A 21,833-nucleotide genomic window follows, 5' to 3' on the forward strand; every position below is an offset into this window, starting at 1 on the left:
GAGATTAATTCGAAGAATTAGAGTCGCATCCCCATTGTGCCATTTATTCTTATTTTTTTGTCTTTCAATTTGCATTAGAACATAATGGCGTAGTATACGTCCGAGGAGCCGGAACGAAACTTTAATATTAATACAGCCGCGAGTTAAATAAGGACGGGTACGTTATTGCATCGTACGAATCTGATCAAATAAATATTGCGCGAAGCTGGTTTTGGCCCCGTTTTGCTTCTTGCTTTTTCAGAACTGTGAAATAAAGCAGACGAAACAGATACAATAAGTTTCTTAGTTTCTCAAATTTTCGAATATTCGAGTCTATTGGGTAAAATCTTTGTTAGACGAAGATAGATTGTATGAAAATTAATTTCGGCAGAATTGATCAGTTACGTAACGATATCGTATTCATCACAAATATGTTACATTCCAGATAGACACAGTGTGGTTTTACTTAAACTCATTCCTTTCTTCAATTCATGAATATTCCTCGTTATAACCTACAAAGGCATCTCGTCATATTAGAAATGCAAAAGGCGCCTTGTTAATGAGGTCTGAACTTCCAACTCTTCAAATTCGCCTACAATTTTTCCTCCTAATTAAAAAAGTCGCACTTCTGCATGCTACCATACGCCAGCTTATATTCGATAGATAACGATACTTTTTTTTCAAATAATATCTACGAAAGCTATTCCTTCGAATAAAATAGGAACAAAATGCTTATAAAATTAGGATCGCTTGCAATTTACCAGGCAATTTATTAAAGCTTATTTATTCCTTTCTGCAAGCTATCGACCAATTAATCCCTGACCTACAGCTCTAAAAGCCAACTTTCAGTAGTTAGTACTTACGCATTCGATGATTTCTCAGACGAAACATGTATCTATCACGTTGCTGGATCGGTTAAATAACGAAGCATGGCGCGCACACGAGCAACCATTAAAGAAATCGCGAGGCGACGGGTTAACGAGGTCGTATCACGAGTCGGCAGTCCGTCTGTTGCGCGAGCGTTATCGCAAAACACGTGTACCCGATACCTGAGCAGCCTGACAATTGTTTCCCATGGTATAGGAGCGAATGGCCCGGCCCCGTTAACCGGGCTCACACCTCGAAAAAGTAGTCCCAAAATACGCGGAACCATCGGTCGACCTGCTTGCCTCTGTCGCGCATACCCGACTTCCTCTTACCCGTTCCTGGGGACGACCATATGTCGACCGCGAATAAGGATGCCGACCGGTGGTTTTTCGTCTCGCGGGATGGCCCGGTATCTCTTCTTTTGCCCGACTGCTGCGACTCGAGCAGCTGAATGTTCGTTCCGTTCGATTCTCCGAAATTTTTCATTTCTGCATAGCGAAGATGAGTCTTTACTTCTCTTAAATTACGACGTGTACTCGTTATGGTACTGTTTTTAAATATTAGACGTTTAATTGTTTTGGAATAATAGAGTATGTGTATTTCACAGACTCCACGCAAATGGTCGTGACATGACACTCCACTTTTTTCAGGTTCGAGTTTTGGAGTCTGGGGTCGTAGAATGAGCAAGAAGATAGATTCGTTCCGGCGGGCTGGTTCCCGCGAAACGATCTGCTCCATTTCCGAAAGGTCTGACGCCGGAAACGGAAACGCTAATAACAATAACAGTTGCACGGCAGCTAGCAATAACAATATTAGCCCGAAAACGGACAAGTCAGTGCCAGATTTGAAGCAAGATAGCAAGCTAGAAAAGAGAATACCGGGAACTTTCCATAGATCACCTTCTCCCTTTAAATCGTTCTTCATCCGCATGGGTTCCACGGGAATGCTCAACTCGGCGAGAAGTAACAGACGTTCGCAAAACATGGACGAGAGACTAAAGACCACCGAGAAGGAAAATTTGTTTAGAAGTTGTAGCACTAGTCAGCTGAACACCAGCCCGACTTACGTAAAGGGAGACGACCCCTCGGAAGGGATCGATTTACAGATCTCGAACCGCAAGGATAAAACAGTATCTTGCGACAATCTAGCGGATCGTCAAAATGACGACGCGTTCGACGAGCATATCGGAGACGCTACCGCGAGCTTATATTCCCTGGGAAACCCATCGATAACGAGCTTCAGTCCCTGTGACTTTGGTCAGTCCCGAAACGAATCGCCGATGCGGAAGAGCAGTAGCTGTGACTTCAAGGAAGCCAAGAAGTCTAGCTTTCCTTACGCTTTCCTACGGTCGAAACTATCCGTCCTACCCGAGGAACGTCACAGTACGTTCGCCTCTAAAGACGAACGACTGTTCAAGACTGCCTCAGAGGAACATTTTCCCGCGTTAAAGATCGAGGATACGTATACCGGAACGACCACGCTTGGACGTCGTCGCACCAGGAACGGCAACTTGGCCAGGGGAAATCCGAACAAGTCTCAGGAACAGCCCACCTCAAAAAGCGGACGGAACTCGTACACTGAGTTTCGGAGGAGTTCGAGCAGATGCGAGGATAGGTACAGTCTAAACCCTGGTCATTTGGAGAGGATTGACGACAACTTCCAGCAGGAAGATACGGGCTGCTACAATTCGTACGATAGCAGTCCGATGTCCCTTCGAGGTAACGCGACTGTTCAGCATCCAGAAACTGGTCAGGATAGAGTCGACTTTGCCGGAAGGATCAACGAGTCTCGATTTTCCGAGACGTCCTCGTTAAACGTAGACCTGGACATGGTGGCAGCGTTGAGGAGCCACAGACGGAACTCCGCGCCCAGTGGTGAGCAGAGGCTTTCCTCTCATTATGTCAGCTCGAACGAGTCTGGCTACGACAGTGATGGGCCTAGAGGAGAGTCAGCGGCAGCTTCGGAAAATGAAGGTTTAAGTTTAAAGTGTACGGATAGTTCGGATACTAGCAGTGTGGTCGATTCGGAACTGGAGAAGCCTATCAGGAGCTCTACTCCCAGCGAGTGCCAAGAACAGGAGAACAGCAACGATACCAGGATGAGAAAGCTTTCCGAGGCAGATGTTCGGGCTGGCACGTCTGAATTGAACGACGGTATAGACGGACTTAGGTGGCATCAGAGTAATTCGGGGAGATTGTTGCCGAGCATTCATCAGACGTACGATGATGTCATGATGAATTCTCAGTTTCCAATTTGCGGGAACGGGCTGACCGCGTTGCAAAGTTCACCAAAATCGCTGGATATCTCACCGCATCGAATGAGATTACAACAAGACAAGAGTAGGTTTCTCAGTGACATAATTCAACCACCGAAGAGGGTTAGACGATGTCGATTGGTACAACTGAACAAGAGAGATCCAAAGGAAAATTTGGGTATCCGCTTGGCGCAGCAACGTTTAGGCGAGTTGCGGTATATCGTTGTTCAGTTGGAAAGCGATGGAATAGCGCATAGGTAAGTTTAGGCGTTGTACAAAGGAGTTTGAAGGAGTACTATATATATATATATATATATATATATATATATATATATATATATATATAGTAGATCAAAGGGTCTATCGACATGACATAGTTTATCAGAGTATCATATCATAAGTAATAGGTAAATGTCAGAGGTAAAGTCTTATCAGAGAATATTTAAGTGTAGGTTAGAGATAGTTTAGAGCATACAGGAATAGGTAGTAATTTATCGAGTTCCATCAGAGTTTCTCGATAAATAATCATCTGTTTGAATCAACTGCTCTTGGTTTTATTTCCACGCAATCATTTAATAAAGTTCAATTTTGACAGAGACGGAAGACTAAGGCTCGGTGATGAAATCGTCGAGGTTGAAGGGAAGGAGCTGAGGACGCTGGAAAGTCTGGAGGAGGTCCAAGAGTTTCTAAAATCTTTCACCGGTAACAAAATACGTCTGATGACCGCGTTCGAGGAGACAGTGCCGCAGGTGTATGTCAGCCCTCCGACTTTACCTGGGGAGTATGAGTACCTGGAAAATGCAAAGAATCTTTCGAATCTGTCGTTGATCGACAGTGAAACGAGGCAAACTGTACAATCGAATCAATCGAGTACACCCGCTGCGGACGAAGGCGTTCAGTCGACGAAGAGGCCGGATTTTCTGCCGCTTTCTTGCATGTCCAAAGAACGGAAGGGCGTGGAAAGTAATTTGGAATCGACGATGGAGCCGCAACATTACTTATCGAGACACATTGCCAAATTCGAGAAGGGCTACGGCAAGCCTAGTCTCGGTTTCAGCGTGGTGGGTGGCAGAGACAGCCCACGAGGTGAAATGGGCATCTTCGTGAGAAGGATTTTCCCTGGTGGTCAAGCTGACGTCTCCAAGTCGCTGTTCCAAGGTAACGTAAACTAGTTTAACGAGCTTGGAATTGGTAATTAAATTGGTACTTGTCGATAGTTTGCTCGAGAGTAGACCGTGACATTCAAAGAGTGTGACATTCGATACCGGCTTTAAATCTTGTAAAAAAAACCTCCGGATCGGTAATCCAAACGTATCGATCGATGCAGTTGGAAACGATCTCCTCGAAGATCTATCGCGGGCATCTCAATTCCTTTTACGGGCTTAGTGTTGCGGCGTGTAATCTCTCACGTTACCATTCCTCCGTGACCGTGACGCAATCGATCGCAGATTTCTCTGGCGTGGATCGCGCAAGGATTTCGTTCCATCGACATAGTTCGCTATTTCAGGATCACGGTGTGGATCGAGCGTGTCGATGCGTCACGTACGCGTTCGTCGTTCCTCGTGCATTCACGCCATGGACGCGTCGGACACACCTCGAATCTTTAATCCGACGCCTGACGTCGCGTGCATTTCTAAACAGTCCGGCACTCTTCGTGCCCTTTCTCGTTTCCTCTCCCGTTCTCCGGTCCCTTTGTTTTTTTTTCCTTTTCATTTTTGCCAACTCTTTCTTTTCCCGCCTATTGAAGCGGCGTGCCACTGGACTTGGCTTGGCGACCTCGTCGCCAGCTTTGTCAACGGCATCTTTTCTGTCGCTTTCTTCGTTGCCAAAGGCGAGCAAGTTAAATGGGACTCACGGTTACGTTAATGGACGTTTTTCGTTACGTTTATAGGACGCAGGAAGAATGGACTTGTGAATTGGATCGATTGGTAGGTCTGACGCAGTTAGAGATTTTAATGAATATTGAGTGGACGTAGACACGGAATGTCTGTTTATTTGCTGGCGATTTTCATTTGAAATTTCGTTTCGTAGATTTAATAATTTGATTAAATTGCTTGGCCTCCTAATGCTGGAAAATATGTGTTCTGTGATCGAGATACGATGCCAAAAGATACAAAAATACAATGGTCGGTCTTACCTTATGAAAATAAAATACATCTTTAAGTACTATAGTATCACAATACTGTAAAATTTAAATACTTGCTGTGAAATGCTATCAAGTACAACAAACAGGAAAGAGTAAAGATCTGATCGAAACGAAATATGGAGTTTCCACCAGGAAAAAGAGACACGGTGTCAACGTCGAATCGAATTTCGCGCACACGTCTCTTTCATGATTTTTACGAAGATCTCGTCGCGGTAGGCGGCAGCACGTTCTGTAGGCAAGTTTCACGCAATGCGTTTCGAGTTTCAACCGATCCCTACTTTTTTCGAGCACGCGAACGTTCGCGGTTTCCTCGTGTCACTGCAACCTGCCGCATGTAAGCATAACGGACTGCCGCGCCGGTATCTTTCGGTTGCATAAGTACAGGATCGATGCATCTTCGGTTGTTGCCAAGAAACTCCTTTGAGCTGCTCCAAATTTCGAAATTCTTTCTTTTGGATCAAACGATGGTTTAAATATTTAGAGAATGAGATGAATATAAGCATTTAATTGACATAGCGCTTAAACATTTTCCGTAGGTGACGAAATCCTAAGTTTAAATGGAAAGGTGCTGCGTGGCTACACACACCAAGAAGTTATCGAATTGTTCAAAGCAGTAAGAGAAGGCCCAGTTGAATTGGAAATCACAAGGAGACACAGGTATTTATAAAACTTGATATCCATATTTTCAGATTTAAAAGCTAAGTGTGTGTAAAATGAATGAACCTATAGAGAACATAACTGTTTGCAGGTATCCAAAAAGTACGCAAAAATCCGCGCCGTGCTGAGAAGGAGGCAACGTGGACGAAGCTGCCCACAGGAAGTGCTCTTTCGGTTTAACTCTAAACGATTTAGTATTCGCTGCATACGAAGTTTTAGGATTCTAGTCTATCAGAACGAATCTTTGATCTTTGATGTTTGTTTCAATTAATTTATTTACTGCGGTGCCGCAGTTGCGTAGGAATTAAGTGTATTATGAAATTATTATTATTATTAGTTATTATTGACTATTATTATGTATTATTTTTATTATTATGTTATTATTATTATGACTATAAGATTTTATAGAGATACGTTACAGCAGCGTGAATTCATTGTATACGATTTCTGACATTATTATTATTATTATTATCATCATTATTATTATTATTATTCTTGTTGTTATTACTATTATTATTATTATTATTATTATTAGTATTATTATTAGGATTATTAGGATTATAGAGGACAATAAAGGGGCCGTAATTTAAAGGTGCTTAAGGATCTGTTATGCGTAACAATGATGTGCAACGATCAACGAAACAACTTTTGAACAGTTATTAAATAATAATTTTATTTTCAAGGGACTTTACAAATTTACAATATGTACAGGTTCCCAATTCATTTTTACAGAGGTCACAAAGTATGTTCTTCGTTTTTACAATCTTCTTGTACAGCTTCTCTTCACGTGTCGACGAGCAAAAGATCTGCGCACGACTTAGCCTTCGTTGTCCTGAAAGATAATGTCGTAAATTATTTAAGATACCGTTCTTAATCTCAAACTGTAATATATTTTATAGAATTAAGGAATTAGTATATATCGTGCTGGTTACGTAAGAATTTAGGTTCGGTTATTGTTGCTAAATAATCACTAAGATTGCTGTATGGCGAAAATATTCACATTCCTACGATGTTTATGGAGAAAATGTACATAAATGTAAGGAAGAGAAAATTCTAAATATTTTGGAAATACAGGAAGCAAAATAATATGAAAGGGCTGTGCTTTCCAAGTATAATTTAGGCACTATGTATTTTTTTTGCACTGTTTAATTATAATTCCAAATTTTACGCACATGCTGCTAAAAGATTTTAATTTCATTTTCGTAGATCCATTCTTATGAATGAAATATATTGAGGAAAAGTGTGACTCATTCCCTTTTTACATAATCAGCATGACTGTACTAAAGTTGACATTTTATAACAATCTTATGTTAACTTTATGAATTTCTTTCCTATACAATCAGCTAACGTTAATACTAGAGGACACTGATAAAAATCGTAGAAAGCTGTGCGTAACAGTACAGTACTGCCATACTTACTGTAATTCTTTATTTTTAACGCGTCTACAAAGATGCAAGGCGATCGGTCCAGTTTTGATGTTACGGAATAGCTGAACGGCTTTTTTATGGGTCAAGTCGTGGCAAACGTGGCCATTCACTGCCAAGATCTCGTCACCCGCACGCAAACGGCCATCTTCCGCGGCTTGCCCTCCTGGCAATACCGATTTTATAAAGATACCTGTAATAAATATATACGATAATTACTACGAATTATGCGAAAAAAAAATTAAGCAGCGATCGGTATGACAAATAGATTTGCAAAGGAAATATTTCTATTGCGATAACTTCGAATTATTTATTCGCAGACAATAGATAGCTTATGAACGAACATGGACGATTTGATAAAACTCGATAATGTTAATAAGTAAGCTTTACAGACAAATTCATACAACGTAATATCATTTTATAATCCGTAGAGAACATCTAGGCAAGTAATCTAAAACACAAAAATTAATACTTCGCTTATGTATCGTTATAAGGACTTAAACTTGCTGAAAATTACAAATACAATGTCATCGGAAAGATTCGATCTGGTTCAATTTAGTCTTTGTGCATTTTTCCTTTTTATGATAATTTTCGACGTCTCATCCTTTCTCACTACATAAATCCTATTAAGTACAAATTAAATATTTCTTCCGTCAAAGTTTTTGAAAGAACGTGTATTTTACAAGAGCAATCAATTTTCACATGTTCATCCATCTATATCTTCCAAAAAAAAAAAAAAGAAAAATAGATTTTAGAGGTTTGTCTTTTACGGTCAACCGAATGCAAAACTTAAGCGATCAATTTCTTAATTCTTATTCTTATTTCAGAGATGTATTACAGAACATCTCTCCTCGCCCTTCTAGCCGATAAACACTCGATGCAATAGTTCTTTGACTCGAACGTTTCTCAACGATGTTCTTTTCATCGTTCAAGAAGCGAACTGCATCGCATCCATGTACGCGGTTGATCTTACACGAATGTAAAACAACTGGAAGGCCGGTATTCCCGATGCGTACGAAACGCAGATTGGAACGCATTCGCCTTGTAATGTAACGAGCGCGTAAAACTCGAGAATGCTTGTATACACGCGGAGGTAGTTTATCGACAAGCAGCGCCATACGGCGGTCGAGCGAGTGCGTAAACGTTATGCGAGAAAACCGCCGGTGTTTCTAGTTCTTAAGCAAAAGTTTTGATCCATCGCTATTTCTGCTTGTTTGCGAATCGACCCTCCCCAAATACGCGGCCCTGAGTACAAGCAACGCTTCGTGATAAAACCCGAAGCAGCCTTCGACAAACATTGATAAGAAGCAATCTTCGTCGGAATATCTTTATTGCGAGGTTTGAAAATGTTTTCTCGAGCATTGAGTTCTTTCCATATCGAGATTAGATCACGGCGAAGGGTTGATGGATCATAAGGGTGGAGATTTTAGCTCTCTCAATTCGAAATGTTATGAATGGTAGAAATCATGTTGCACTATTTAATTTCTTATTTCTAATGCATGTCGTAAGTAAAATATTATCTCAGTGTTGTATGACAAAATTAAAATTCTTATAACTTTTTAAATAAAATTTGACCTGATTAATTTCTTGAATAATAATTAAAAAAATATCTAATATATGGTTTTTTCATTTAAAACCTATACAGAATCAATTTATACTAGTGAAAAAGTAAAGACGAACGGATTTTGTTGAATGTTTCAAGTGCTATTTTAATGTTGAAAAGATTTCGATATCGAAAATTATTAAGATGTTTTATCGTGTTAAAAGTTCGAAGCACATTGTAAAGATTTTAAGGAGTCGTGTTAAACGATATGATAATGTTAATATCGAAAGATTTATAAAGTTATTTTGTTTCTGAATATTGAAGCTGTTAAAGAACGTAGAGAACGTTGAATTTTAAGAATATTTAAAATCTCTAATCGCTAAGTTTGAAATCTTTCTGTTTATCTTTAAATTGATTAAATTGATATTAATCATTCTGGTTAACGATTGGAAGTTTTTCTTTAAATACAAATAATTTTAAGAAACGATGCTAACGTTGATGTTTGGAAATTTCTGATACATATACAATCGCATTTAAAGTTTGAGACGTGTTTTCAATTCTAAATATAAATATATATATAAACATAAATATATTTACAAAGACATTTTATAGGATTTTAACATGGGGTTAGTCTTGTTAAAAGTTTAAAGCGTCTTTGTTAAGTAAAATACCAAGATTTTTTCAATTTAATCGTACTAACTTACAGCAGATCTTATATCGTTTTGTAATTGGATGCCGTTTGTAATGTTAATATTTAAGAATATTTTAATGAGACAATTGTAAAACGAATTATTTATCTTTCCTTAATGTACTAATCGCAAATTGTGCTAAAACATTAGAATAGATAATGTTCCGCATACTATCTTTAAACCAATTAAATATTAATTAATTTACTGGTGATATGATATGTTATCATATAATAGTACTCCACAACGAACAGTAACGATGTTACCTTATATATTAGATAATAATTGTTAATCTATTTTTACTGCATCCGAATGCTAAAGTAAATACACGTTAATTATAATTAAAGTTAAATTATAATTAAAGTTAATGTTATAACAGTCTTTAACAAGCATACTTTTACACTAATACCTAATTGCTATATATTAGTTTATTAGTATATCAAAATACAGGTATTAATAATTTATCTCCAGACAAACTCTGTTACTGTAAATTTTATAATAAAAAATACCATAGATTACAGATTAATCTATTTAAACTAGAAAATAATGTAAATGCTCTTTTATAGATGATACACGGATCTGCGAAACGCACAAATGGAGACATTGCAAAAGATACAATTATAATTATGGATATCGTTTAACTAGTAGAAATCTGAACACACATTTTCATCTCATATATATCCCCTCCCCCCACTTTTTGTTAGATAAACCTTGTATCACTGACACGTTGCAAGAAATTGCAAAGGATTGATAAGAGTCAACAGTATCAATAGTGGTATATAAATTACAAGTAAATCACTCACCGATGCTTCCTTTAGGACTGTCGCTTCCACCCACGATAGTAAACCCCAGCGATTTCTTCCCAGGACCTTTCTGAAACACGACTGTCAGGAACGTCGAAACAGTGTTCCTAGGTCTCCTTGGCAATGTACAAAAATTTGAAATGCTCTGTGATCCGCCATTGTCCACACTCACGATGGCCTTATCCGAAGAAGTGGATCTGTTGCATTCATTCTTTCTATCTCGATGATGCTTCGTTTGATGTTTTCTAAAGTGCGTACTAGGCGAATTCTCGACTATAACTCCGTGACCATTTTCCATGTGAACGTTCTCGTAATCTACGCTGCTCTCTGTCAGTTTTTTCGGGGATTGGTCTACGGCGGAATACCTTGAGACGACGATGTCCACGTCGCCAGGACCATTCCCGCTTCCAAGAATCTTTCTAGCCTCGACCATACTTAATCCTCGCAGTCTTTTTCCATTAACTATCAAGATTTCGTCGCCTATCCTCAAGGTACCCTCTTTATCAGCCAGACCATTGGGTACTACGTGTGCCACCAAGTAACCTGGACTGGACTCCGCCGTCTTCGCGATGAAGATACCTAAACACTGATCGGAACTTTCCCTGGGGAGCTTCACGACGATGTTTTCAGTAGTGTAAGGTCTGTTTCTGATAACTGGAAGTCTGCTAGTCTGATAGTTCTCCGATCCTAACGAACCTTTACCGTCGAGCCTCTCGATGACATCTTTTTCCTCAGGCGACTTAGAACCATCACGATCCTGTCGATCTATCAGTTCGTTGTTCGCAGCTTGACAAATCTGCCCGGGAGAGTCTTCGAGAGTATTCGTTTCGGACGCATTTCTCCCGCAACGTCTGCCCTCATTTCTGCTACAGTAGATATCCAGGGTGGAAAACAGCCTCGAAGTTCTCTCTACATCTACGATAGAGGAAGAAGGTTTTCTCGGTGGTAGCTGAGGCGGAGAATTTACGGACGAATCATTGAGAGCAGTTAACAAGCCGGAAGCGCTGCTGCTGCACCTGTCGTCGAGCAAAGAGCTGGTAGCAGAGTCGTTATCCAGAATCCCAGAATCGTTATCATCCTGATCTTGTTCTTCATAAAGCGGATTCGTCCTGAGTTCCTCGAGGCCTGGCAGAGTACCGTACGAGAAACTTCTCAGTCTTCGTCTTTCTTTGTCTTTACCTTCCTTCTTGTAGATCTTCGCTATTATCTTACTAGTGGAACTTTTTAGGTACCTGTCCTGCATTGCTCGAAACTTAGCGGCTAAACAGCTCGATGGCGTTATGCTATCGAATTGAGTACCATCTTTGAAAGATGGGTCTTCTAGACGGCTGGTAGAACCTTCCAAAACGTGATCCATCGATCGTTTAGGTGTCTGATGATCCTGAAAGAACTCTTTGCTCTTCCGCCATTTGCGATTCTGCTGAGCAGCGCTTTCCTGGTTGACATCTTTAGGTAAGTTTCCTACCTTTTGGCCACCAGACTGTCGAAAACCTACGAAAGAGAAGCGTTCTTCTTGCTGCTTTCGATAAGGCAATCTGGTTTGTGATTTCGAACGTCTTTTTCTCTTCGCCTGAGTTTTCTCTTCTTCGATAATTTCTTTCAAATCAGACTCGCAGACAGATCTACGAAATTCGTTTCTAGTTAGGCCACGTTGGTCCAATTCGCACATAGAACGAAGCTGCGACTTCTCCGGATCTTCGGCTTCTTCCTGGTCTTCGTCGTCGGAATCTCGATCCTTGAAGAAGCTTAGTCTGGCGTTCTTTACGCGGTCTAAAAGAGGATTCCGTTTCTCGCAGACTCTCCGCCTCTCCTGCTGAATCCTTTTCTTATTCTTCTTGGTGGGACTCCGCTCGGTGGTCACTTTCGATGTTTGCACGTTGTAGCAGTTTCGTTCCGATTCCGAGCTCGACGATTTTCGGCGAGCCCATCGCACCGGAGACAAATCTACGAAGGGACGATGAAAAATAGACAAATGTTTGTTTAAAATTATTCAAGTAAACAAAAATGATTAAAGTCGAATATTGGAAACTCTTTATTTCAGAAGTTTCTTTCTCGAGTAAAGTTATTCAGAATTCTTCATATTACTCTTTATCATATTCATAACGTTCATGAAACGTTTATCAGTACTATTTGCACCTCGATGTAATTATCAAGCTAACTTTGCTTTAAAAGTTCTGATTTTATTAAGATTTTGAATGGTAAATGTACAAGATGTGTAGAATATCTATAATTGTTGTACTTGTTTATTAATCAAATTGATAAACTATCGTGACACATTTATTTATCAATCATACACATGAACAATAAAAGTTCATGAAAGTATTGAATTACAATGTTTTATCAAAAAACAAGGCAAACTACTTTGAAGAATCACAGCACAACTAAAACTCAACATTGCATTAATGCAAAATTATTCTCTACAAATGCTAATTTATTTCTTTACAAAAATGATCTTTTTTTAAAAAGCTCACAACGTAATTGTTCAAAATGTAAAGCTATATTTGACACTGTCAAGAATTACAATTAACTGTTGTCATCAACGATAAAATCACGCTCGGTCACGTTCGATGAATCACTTCAGAAACAACCAACGTCGAAACGAACACTTAAAAATTCATTTTGGAAAATTCAAAATCTGTTTAACAGATTACACGACAATGGGAATTACATTTTAAAAACTGCTGGATGTCTACGATCCTCTTCGAATGGTCCACGTATAACAGTCTGTCGCACCAAACGTTAGTCATCCTTTTAAGGAAACGATAGATCTTTATTCAACGAGCACAAAACGCATGCGACGCGTTATAACTTGAAACTTCGTTTAACAGCGACAGTCGCGACGAAAATGATGCTTCTGCGAAGCATGACGTTATATGAGTTTGAACTCAGGCCTAAGACGGCGTCGTGCAGGATGTGTGGAAGGCAGGACATCCCGTATGAGCAATTCACATGAGTACTCTGCTCGGGTGATAGAAATAAAAATAGTCACACGAACCGAGGAAATTAGCCGGTCGAAGAAGTAACGGATGAGGGGTCGGAAGTATGTAACGAATTTTACATAAATGAATCAATAAAATATTTTTATAAATTAAATGTCTTGAAAATGGCGTTTTTTAGTTGCTATTGATACCGTTAAATACATTGTACATATAAGCGATAAATTAATTCCTTTCTCTTTACAATCTCTATGGGAATTGAATAATTACCTCTTCAAACAAAAAATAATTGAAACAGAATTTTTAGTAGCTATGTATTGATATTTCTTTTTACAGTAGTATTACGTCGACGAATAACGTAAAATTATGAATTGATATATTTTATAACGATATAAAAGTACGCATCCAAAAAATGTTTGACTGCGAAGATTAATATTATACTTAATGAATATAAAGGGAATAATTTCATAATATAAATTAAATTACATAAATGCTTGAAGCGGTAAATTTTTCCGTTGGGATGAAATGCTAGAGTAGGTTTAACGAATTGCAGGAAGTATGCTTCACTCGATATCTAGTATATTTCTCGAGTATCGATGATAATGATAGAGAGCGAAGTTAAGAGTTGCACGGTAAATAGACCTTTCAGTTGTTCGATGGGATTGAAGAAAGAGTTTCACAATAAAAGAAAGAAAGGATCAATTTTGCGGCAAATGTAATACGACGAACTACTAGAAAAGGAGACAAATGCGATTTCACTCGATGCAAGCAGCAACTCGATTAAAACGAAACTATTAAAGCTTACTTCCTGTCGTGCAAAATTGAAATTCTGGGTACTGATATGTAACAATTATATAATTGTCTGTAATGTGATAACCTGTATTTCAGGAAACAGTATAAATTACACAGGATAAACTACAAAACATTATTTGACAGATGCTTGATTTAGATAGTGTTACTATTAGATAGTAGTATTCGATCTTTCTTTTTCTGTAAAAAGACATTAGTATCTATAAGAAACTATATTAAGATAACGTAGTAAATGATGCTGCAATTCTTTAGGCTATGTACACGTATTACGTAACGTTCGTAACGCGTGACTCGACGCCACAAAATTTTTCCAGCATTTTCTCAACGGTGATTTAAATAATTTGCAGTTTCCCTGCAAACAACACACAATTACGAAATCTTTAACCACCAGTCGTTTTTGCCGCGAAGAAACCCGTTAACGTCTACGTAACACCGCAGAGTTGATGTCGGCCAGTAATGCCACGAGGTTTTTGTCTAGTATGCGAGCTGACTTCGCAAAATGCAGCCGTTTCCTTTCTTATAATCGACGAGAGAAGGTTGTTAGTCTTTAGAAAGTGTTGTGGCACAAACTAACGCGAACCAAGCATTCTGGTTACAAAAATTAACGAGACTGTCGCAAAAATAGTAATAAGTTGACCGTATATTACCGTCAAAAACCACAATGCTATTAACACAGTTGTTCATAGAAGCGCGTTAACTAACACTGTGGTTTCCGGTAAAGGTGTGCGTTTGTCGGCTACGTAAATATACATATGTAAACTAACAACCTCGTCGCTTTTACACAAAGAAATGCGCCTACTATTCCCATCATTATCTTGTGTTATCATCACGATTAATTGCATTAATTTGCCAACGACGTAAGGTTTCTCAAACCTTGTAGATAAGTCTGTTAGATATGAGATTCTTCATATAATCGTAATCCAATGTTGTCCAAAAAATTCCAGCAGGTGACTATCGCAAGATATATATATATATATATATCTTACATATATATCTTAATATCTTATATACATATATATACAATAAAGTTAACTAAGAAATTAAAGTCATTCAGGACTCAGAACAGTTGCAGAAGCGACTGTTCTTCTATTTCATGTAGACTGAATAAAGAAAACCTTATCTGCCATGTTGACACGTTACAAATTTTCTATCATTAAAAGTACCGTACTGAATAATTTCAAAACCCTTCGAGCGACAAATAACTTCAAGCCGACATCCAGAAGAAATACAATATAAGAATCACAATTGCAATTTCTAACTTCTATGCAATGAATATTATTATAAAGTGTCGGATTATTAAGCTTATTAACGCATTTTCCAGCGCATGCAATGTGCGTTGCTGAGTTCATCGTGGCGAACGAGGTAAATCTCTCCTTTTTCGTAACCGAATACAGACCGGGTTCGTAAAAAGAGACTCTCGCATAGGTAACGAGGCTATGCAAAGTTTCTTTGCTTTCGAAAGCGACTTTGGTGTAGCGACACACGTCGTGACGATTATGACGACGTCATAAAACACACTTGTTACTATACCAACAAAATGGTATTCCGTACTATCACAGGAATTAACGTTCATAGAAAAATTCGTGAAACAATGAGACTCTTTTACATGTTATTACACGAGTGTTCGTGTAAAGCAACTTTGAGTAGTAATAACTATTCCTGAAATGAAATCCTGATGGTATGGACTCAATTTGCGTGCAATTTCCCAATGATCTTAGCTAATAACGCGGCATTAGAGTGAACAATCGCAGGCAATATCGACAGGCGATTTAAGTTCAAATTCCAAATGAGCAATTTCGAAGCGTAATAAACCAAGCTGTTGCGACGGAATCGCATGTGTCAAGAGGCATACTTGATATATTAGTATGCAGTATACGAATATAATTAAAGGTAAAGCATGCGAATGTAACTGGAGTTTTTTATTCGAAAAACATATGGCACATGTAGGTAGGTATTGATTATAAGTTACGTTTGATTTCGAGACGCGATCAGTCGCTAATTAACATCAGAATATGATTGTAATTATTGTATTATATTGTATATATTATGATTGTAATATGAATGTAACGACATGTGTTGTTCTTAGCAATGTGGTAATTGTATCGATGGTTCTCACGATTCTTACCTCTGTACTGAGACGTGGCATGAAAGTGGTAAGATGCTCCGTCAAGGTCTTCATCGGCTTGAAGAGGACTTAAGCTTAAAAGTCTTGGCGCCTCGGCGTGGCCACGAAACCAACGCATTTCTGAAATAAGAAATTATAATTGAAACACGAGTTTTAATTTCGACTCCTGTTGAAATTTGATCTAAGGTCCAATTATCGTTTCGAGGTGAGCAGAACTGACGGCACTATTGTATAAAATTACAGAAACAGTTCGAATAAGAACAAATAATAATAACGCTCGCGCTATAACACAAAATCCTAAAAAAATTCCTAATTTTGCTGTTACAAAACTCGGTTTACTCGACGTACATTTTTTCTCTTGCAATCTCACACAGAAAATCAGATCAGGATAAAAAATGCGGAGCAACAACAGGTTTCGGTTGATCGCAATAGTGATAATTTATAAAAGTGAAACGGTTACACTTGCGGTGAATGGATCTCGCGTGAACGAACGGCGACAGTTTCCGCTGTGATCGCTGAACCGAGGCCCTTCTTTCCACCTCGCGGGTGCACTTGTTACCGATACCGAATACATATCGCGTAAAAGGACTTAATGGACAGGCAACCTTGGAAAAGTATGGAGGATGTTATAAATTATAAACTTTCTGTTTAAAATACAATTCGCTGATTCGAAGGATTTAATGGTCGATTTTGATACGCATAACGAAGATTTATGAATTTCAGAGAACTGTAAAGTGTTTTTTATTCACCAATGTGAATATGAATACAAAACAAGTGTTCCTGAATGTTGTATTAATACACAATGAAAGTATTATGTGTAGTTTTAAATACCAATACCATTAATTGTTATATGTTGTAGTTTGATATATTGCTTAGATACTTAATAGTATCTATATAATTATCATGGATCCTGAGCATAAAATATTACTTTCCGCCTTACGAAATTATCAACTTTATCTTCAAAAGCGATAAAGTGAAACACGAAAGTCGGTTAAATCAGGCCCAGAGATTCCTAAACGAATCGAAGCCATTATAACGGACCTAACACAAATTAATTAGCGAATGGTAGTAATTCTGATTCGTTCGATTGGAATTTATTTTTGCTCACCAAGAGACCTTGACTCTCGTTAAAACCGTTCACGTCGCGACAATTACACGTGGCTGCGCAAGGATTACGTAAAATTTCACAGCATCGTTGTATCATTAATTCAAGTTAATATCGATTTTCTTTAAAACTTGCAAAGTGCACAAACACTTCGTTAAATTATTCGTGACTTATCAATCACACGTTGATGAATATCGTATTAATAATCCTAATTCTTCTCGTTCTTGATGCAATGCTCAAATTCCAATTAATCCTATTTCTTACTCATCTGTAGTTTGTACAAGCTAACAAACATTATCTAATTGACCGCATGATCCAAAAATTATACCTGCGAGTTAGTGTACCGTGTATATACATATTGCGGACGTCGAATTCTACACTCCCAGTATCGCGGCATCAGCGCTGTTGATACAGAGATCGCTCAAAAGACGGGAAAAAAGGTTGGGTCATCTCGAAGAAATTTTCCATTGCCTATGTAGTAAGTACCGTTGCGAGCAACTGTCGATGATAATGCTGTCCTTTTTCCACCAGAAGAAGTATCGCTTGATCCTTCGTGATTCTCTGCCAGACGGAATCCTCACGGAGGCGTTACCGTTCATCTGCTTCTCGTAGAAACCGTAATTTAACCACCTCATACTCGCCGAAACGAAGCCGCGAACATAACGACTTCTACTTTAACGGTCCGCATAATCTCTCATGACAAATCATGCCTTTTCCGTATGACAGTCTGCGCTCAACGAACCGACGGATTTTGAGGGCGATTATCTTGTCACGGAAAAAGCGGTTATTGGAAGTATCATTATTTATTACTCATTGAATCGTACATATCGTCTGTGCTTGGAAATATAAATAACGTGTTTCTTACGTCCTGTTCTTATCTTTCTTCTAATGCAATTTTCATCTATAAAACGTTGACAAAGATATATACATAGTTGGTTTCGTTAATTGGACCTACATAGATGCGTTCCATAAGCGCTTGTTGCTTAGAGATGCAAAATCTATTCTATAAAGATTTGATCGATTTGAAAGTTTACGGTGAAATAATTTTATTCCGTTATGAGAATCGTATACCATTATTTGCATTACAAAGGGGTCAAAAGAAAATGTAAAAGCATGCGGGATCGTGAATAAAGCGAAACGATTCGTTGCTCCTATGGAATTTGGAAAAATACGCAGCTAGCTAATCCTATCGCTTACTCTTTACTGCTATGAATAATAAAACACGTTTATTGGGGCAATCAGAACCATTTCGTTTTAATACGAAACATGTAAGCATCAGAGAGCCGCGATGCGATGTTAAAATTTTCACATCCGAAATATTTCATTACGACTCCTACTCTCACATTCCACCAACAGTATCGATTTCCATCGCATGATTTTCCGCGAATACGGAGTTGGCGTTACACGCTGAGCGTGAAAAGCGTCGGCTGCGACGCAACGTACATACCTCCGTCTCTACGAGACGGTCGCATAATGGGATGATTAATACTGCGAGTCTGAGTTATGCAAGGTGTTAATGCATCGATATTATGTAGATGCAGCTACGAGGAAACCATGAGAGAAAGAGAGGGAGAGAGAGCGGCGACTTTCTCCGATACAAATATGTATGCCAACGGTACCTTTCCGCTGCTCCCACGACGTCCGCTTTTCACTTTTCATTCAGACGACCGGCGACCATAAAAGATGAATCGGGGACCACGATCAAGGATGCCCGTCGTCAGGAGGAAGTTCATGGCCGTAAACTCGCGGCCCTAGAACACGCGGCCCGTGACAGTCGATCGATCGCGACTACCACCTCCGTAGGAAATTACATCGCGTGTTTAGCGAGCTGGATGCTAAGGCGAAGAATTTTTTCGAAAATTATATGGAACACGAACCAAGTTCACGCTCCAATTCGCCGAGGTTTTGATTGTTATTCCGGTGAAACTTAAGTGGGTATGTTTTGTATCTGGTTAAGGAATCACGGTATATCTCTTTCTTTTAATGGTTATTATCGATAGTCGAGCGTAGTCATAGGTGGGTGATCATAGGCGGGAAAGATTGGAAAGTCGCAGGTTCTTGAAAATTCTTTTAACGATAATTCTTTGGAAAGCTCTGTTACATTTCCTAGAGTTGTGCGCAAAGTAATTTATAACTGGATACTCATAAAAATCCGTTATCAGTTAGTTGAATCTTCGACCTCCAATCTTACAAACGAATGAATACCTAAATGAATCACGTGCACTTACGCACGAGTGTCCTTCGCTAAATTTCATGTCGTGCTTGAATCGTTATTGCTTTGAAGAATCTGGAAGCCAAACGTCCAGTTATCTGTGCACAGATTTATCGTTCCACCTTCGTGGCTGCTGATTCGTTCCACCCTCCGGTACTCAGTGTTAAAGTCTCTTCGATGTTCTCGATTGTAAATCTTCGTTGCACCCGTCGTAGCCGTTATCTTGAATCGATAAAACCAGCAGCACTTAGTTGCAGACTTCGCGATATGTTCCCGACCGTGATTAAACGCGGCCAAATGATCATTAGACGATTAATTACGACCTTCGTTTCACCGAGACTAATTTTGTATAATTTTTGTGGGTACGAGACATAGGATGGGAATGATTCTTCAGATTGAAAGCATACAAGGACAACCGGCGAAGTGCTCTTATTATCTTATTTAATAAAGTATCGTAATCGTATTACTTAATCTTTTTCTAAATTTATAGGAGTTTAAAAGTTCTAGTTTTATAGATATGTAAACGGTATCAGTAAGTAAGTTTAACACAAGTGATAGTTTCTAATTTTAAGAAATAGTAGTAAGATTATGCAAGTGAAAATTCGCCGCAATCTTCAAAATGTCAGACCGCGTCTAAATATTACGAGTGCGTCATAGTTACCTCAGAGATAAACATTTAACACAACAAGTTCATAAAGTGAAACACTCGTTGTAACAGCGTTTTATGAAATTCTCACTTTCAACATCACAATAAGAAGCATGACAGTCTCTAGCGGAGCGCTAATAGCTACTAACTATAATAAAGAGTGAAATAATAGAAGGAATTGTTTAGAAAATATGATACACAGTTTGAAAAAGTGATCATACGATAATTTAAACGAATATCATATTTATTAGATTATATAAGAATATCGTATATCATCGTATTCCTAAATTTTTTAAATGCAAGAACGCAAATAAATAAGTCGCGAAATTGATTTTACGGCTGTTAACTTTAACTTAGAATGTACTCGTAATCGGAGTGGTGTATATGCATAGCGAACACTCGAATCCATTAAGTCATTAAGTAATTTACTCGCCGCGCTTTCACTGATCTTCCAGTCAATTAAGTGAAACGCAATGACGTGATAAGGTTGAACGGAAACCAAGATAAAGTATGATTACGCAAAAAATGGAATCACTTTCTCAGAAGCAGAGAAACTCAATGTTCCCAGACACATCAAACTGTCCACACGAACAAACACAATCACATTTCTTGCTCTTCTTTGTTTATCCGTAACTACATTTCTTGTTTATTATTCAAATTGCACGTTAATTGCAATGTTAATTGTTGAATCTCGATTTGATCAAACCCATGTTCCGTAAAAAGTTTTATAAAAGGAATCTGCTTTAAAAAGCAAGCAAATGAAAAGCGTTTATCGATGAATGGCTTCATGTTCGAATTAAATCGTTTTTCCACGGTTCTCTGTTGGTAGTGGCGGTCGCGACAATATCGAAGTCAAACGGTTTCTATGAGTCATCGATAACGTAGTCGATGAAAGTAGAAAGTGTTGGAAGGGACCTGGGCTTGGTAGTACCAAGTATCATTCCGAGAGACTTTCGTTTGGCAAAGTGAATCGTACTACCGGGTAATTGTCCTCGATCTATCGATCTTACGCGGCTGAAGCAACCGTAACTACGATTGCATCCTTATTAGAAACTGTTTCATCATACTTAAGCTTACAAACTCGTAACGTAAGGTGCTACGTTTTCCTGTTCCTTAAGACACAAATATTCGAAGTTTTAGTGAATGGCTGTTAAACGAATTCTTTCGAAACTAAGTACTTGGCTGTGTTCTAGAATACGGTTTTTAATGCTATTGAAAAGTATTAGTTAGGAATGTGTATCTATGTTAAATATTGTATACCCAGTAAACGAATGTTGTAGAAATGAATGTTCCTTACCTGTCGCTGTTTCATTAGCCGACGGCGATGTCTAACGCAGGTACCCACGATATCCTTCGGCCTGGTCACACAACGTGACCCACTTACTTGCGACAGCATTCGTTGCACGGACACACGCGCGATCGTTGGCGCGAGGTACCTCGAGGTACGCTCCCGTGCGTCGCGCGTGTTGCGTATAACTCGATTCTTTTGGGATGCTCGTCTCGGGAATGCTGATTGCAAACTACTTTCACGCCGAGAGGAATTCATCCAGCGGTGGTTGCAGCCGAAAATTCGCACTGGAAGACGCGATCGATTACTCGACTCGATGAATCTACGATGGTATATTGCAAAAGTATTTTTT

The 21,833-nt window shown here is 38.8% G+C and overlaps 2 protein-coding genes across 11 annotated transcripts in view; one reads left to right on the forward strand and one right to left on the reverse strand.

Moving 5' to 3' along the window:
• LOC117240015 overlaps window positions 1-6,996 on the forward strand; it is a 78,796-nt gene extending 71,800 nt beyond the window's left edge. For both annotated transcript variants that reach the window (XM_033505844.1, XM_033505843.1), the window contains 4 exons: window positions 1,497-3,357; window positions 3,696-4,258; window positions 5,783-5,903; window positions 5,995-6,996. In XM_033505844.1, coding sequence (XP_033361735.1) covers window positions 1,497-3,357; window positions 3,696-4,258; window positions 5,783-5,903; window positions 5,995-6,031 — 2,582 coding nt within the window. In that variant the 3' untranslated portion in view covers window positions 6,032-6,996. The remainder of the gene's footprint in view (window positions 1-1,496; window positions 3,358-3,695; window positions 4,259-5,782; window positions 5,904-5,994) is intronic.
• LOC117240016 (partitioning defective 3 homolog) overlaps window positions 6,550-21,833 on the reverse strand; it is a 41,893-nt gene continuing 26,609 nt past the window's right edge. For 3 of the 9 annotated variants that reach the window (XM_033505845.1, XM_033505849.1, XM_033505847.1), the window contains exons 2-6: window positions 21,491-21,768; window positions 16,231-16,350; window positions 10,360-12,303; window positions 7,322-7,520; window positions 6,550-6,735 (exon numbers count right to left, since the gene is read on the reverse strand). In XM_033505845.1, coding sequence (XP_033361736.1) covers window positions 6,687-6,735; window positions 7,322-7,520; window positions 10,360-12,303; window positions 16,231-16,348 — 2,310 coding nt within the window. In that variant the 5' untranslated portion in view covers window positions 16,349-16,350; window positions 21,491-21,768 and the 3' untranslated portion in view covers window positions 6,550-6,686. Of the gene's footprint in view, window positions 6,736-7,321; window positions 7,521-10,359; window positions 12,304-13,027; window positions 13,216-14,752; window positions 14,798-16,230; window positions 16,351-21,490; window positions 21,786-21,833 lie in introns of those variants that run through there. The other 6 variants (XM_033505846.1, XM_033505851.1, XM_033505850.1 and 3 more) reach the window with 4 other exon arrangements.

The sequence above is a fragment of the Bombus vosnesenskii genome, unplaced genomic scaffold (assembly GCF_011952255.1).
Source record: "Bombus vosnesenskii isolate JDL3184/JDL3185 unplaced genomic scaffold, Bvos_JDL3184-5_v1.1 scf7180000014535, whole genome shotgun sequence".
Classification (NCBI taxonomy): domain Eukaryota; kingdom Metazoa; phylum Arthropoda; class Insecta; order Hymenoptera; family Apidae; genus Bombus; species Bombus vosnesenskii.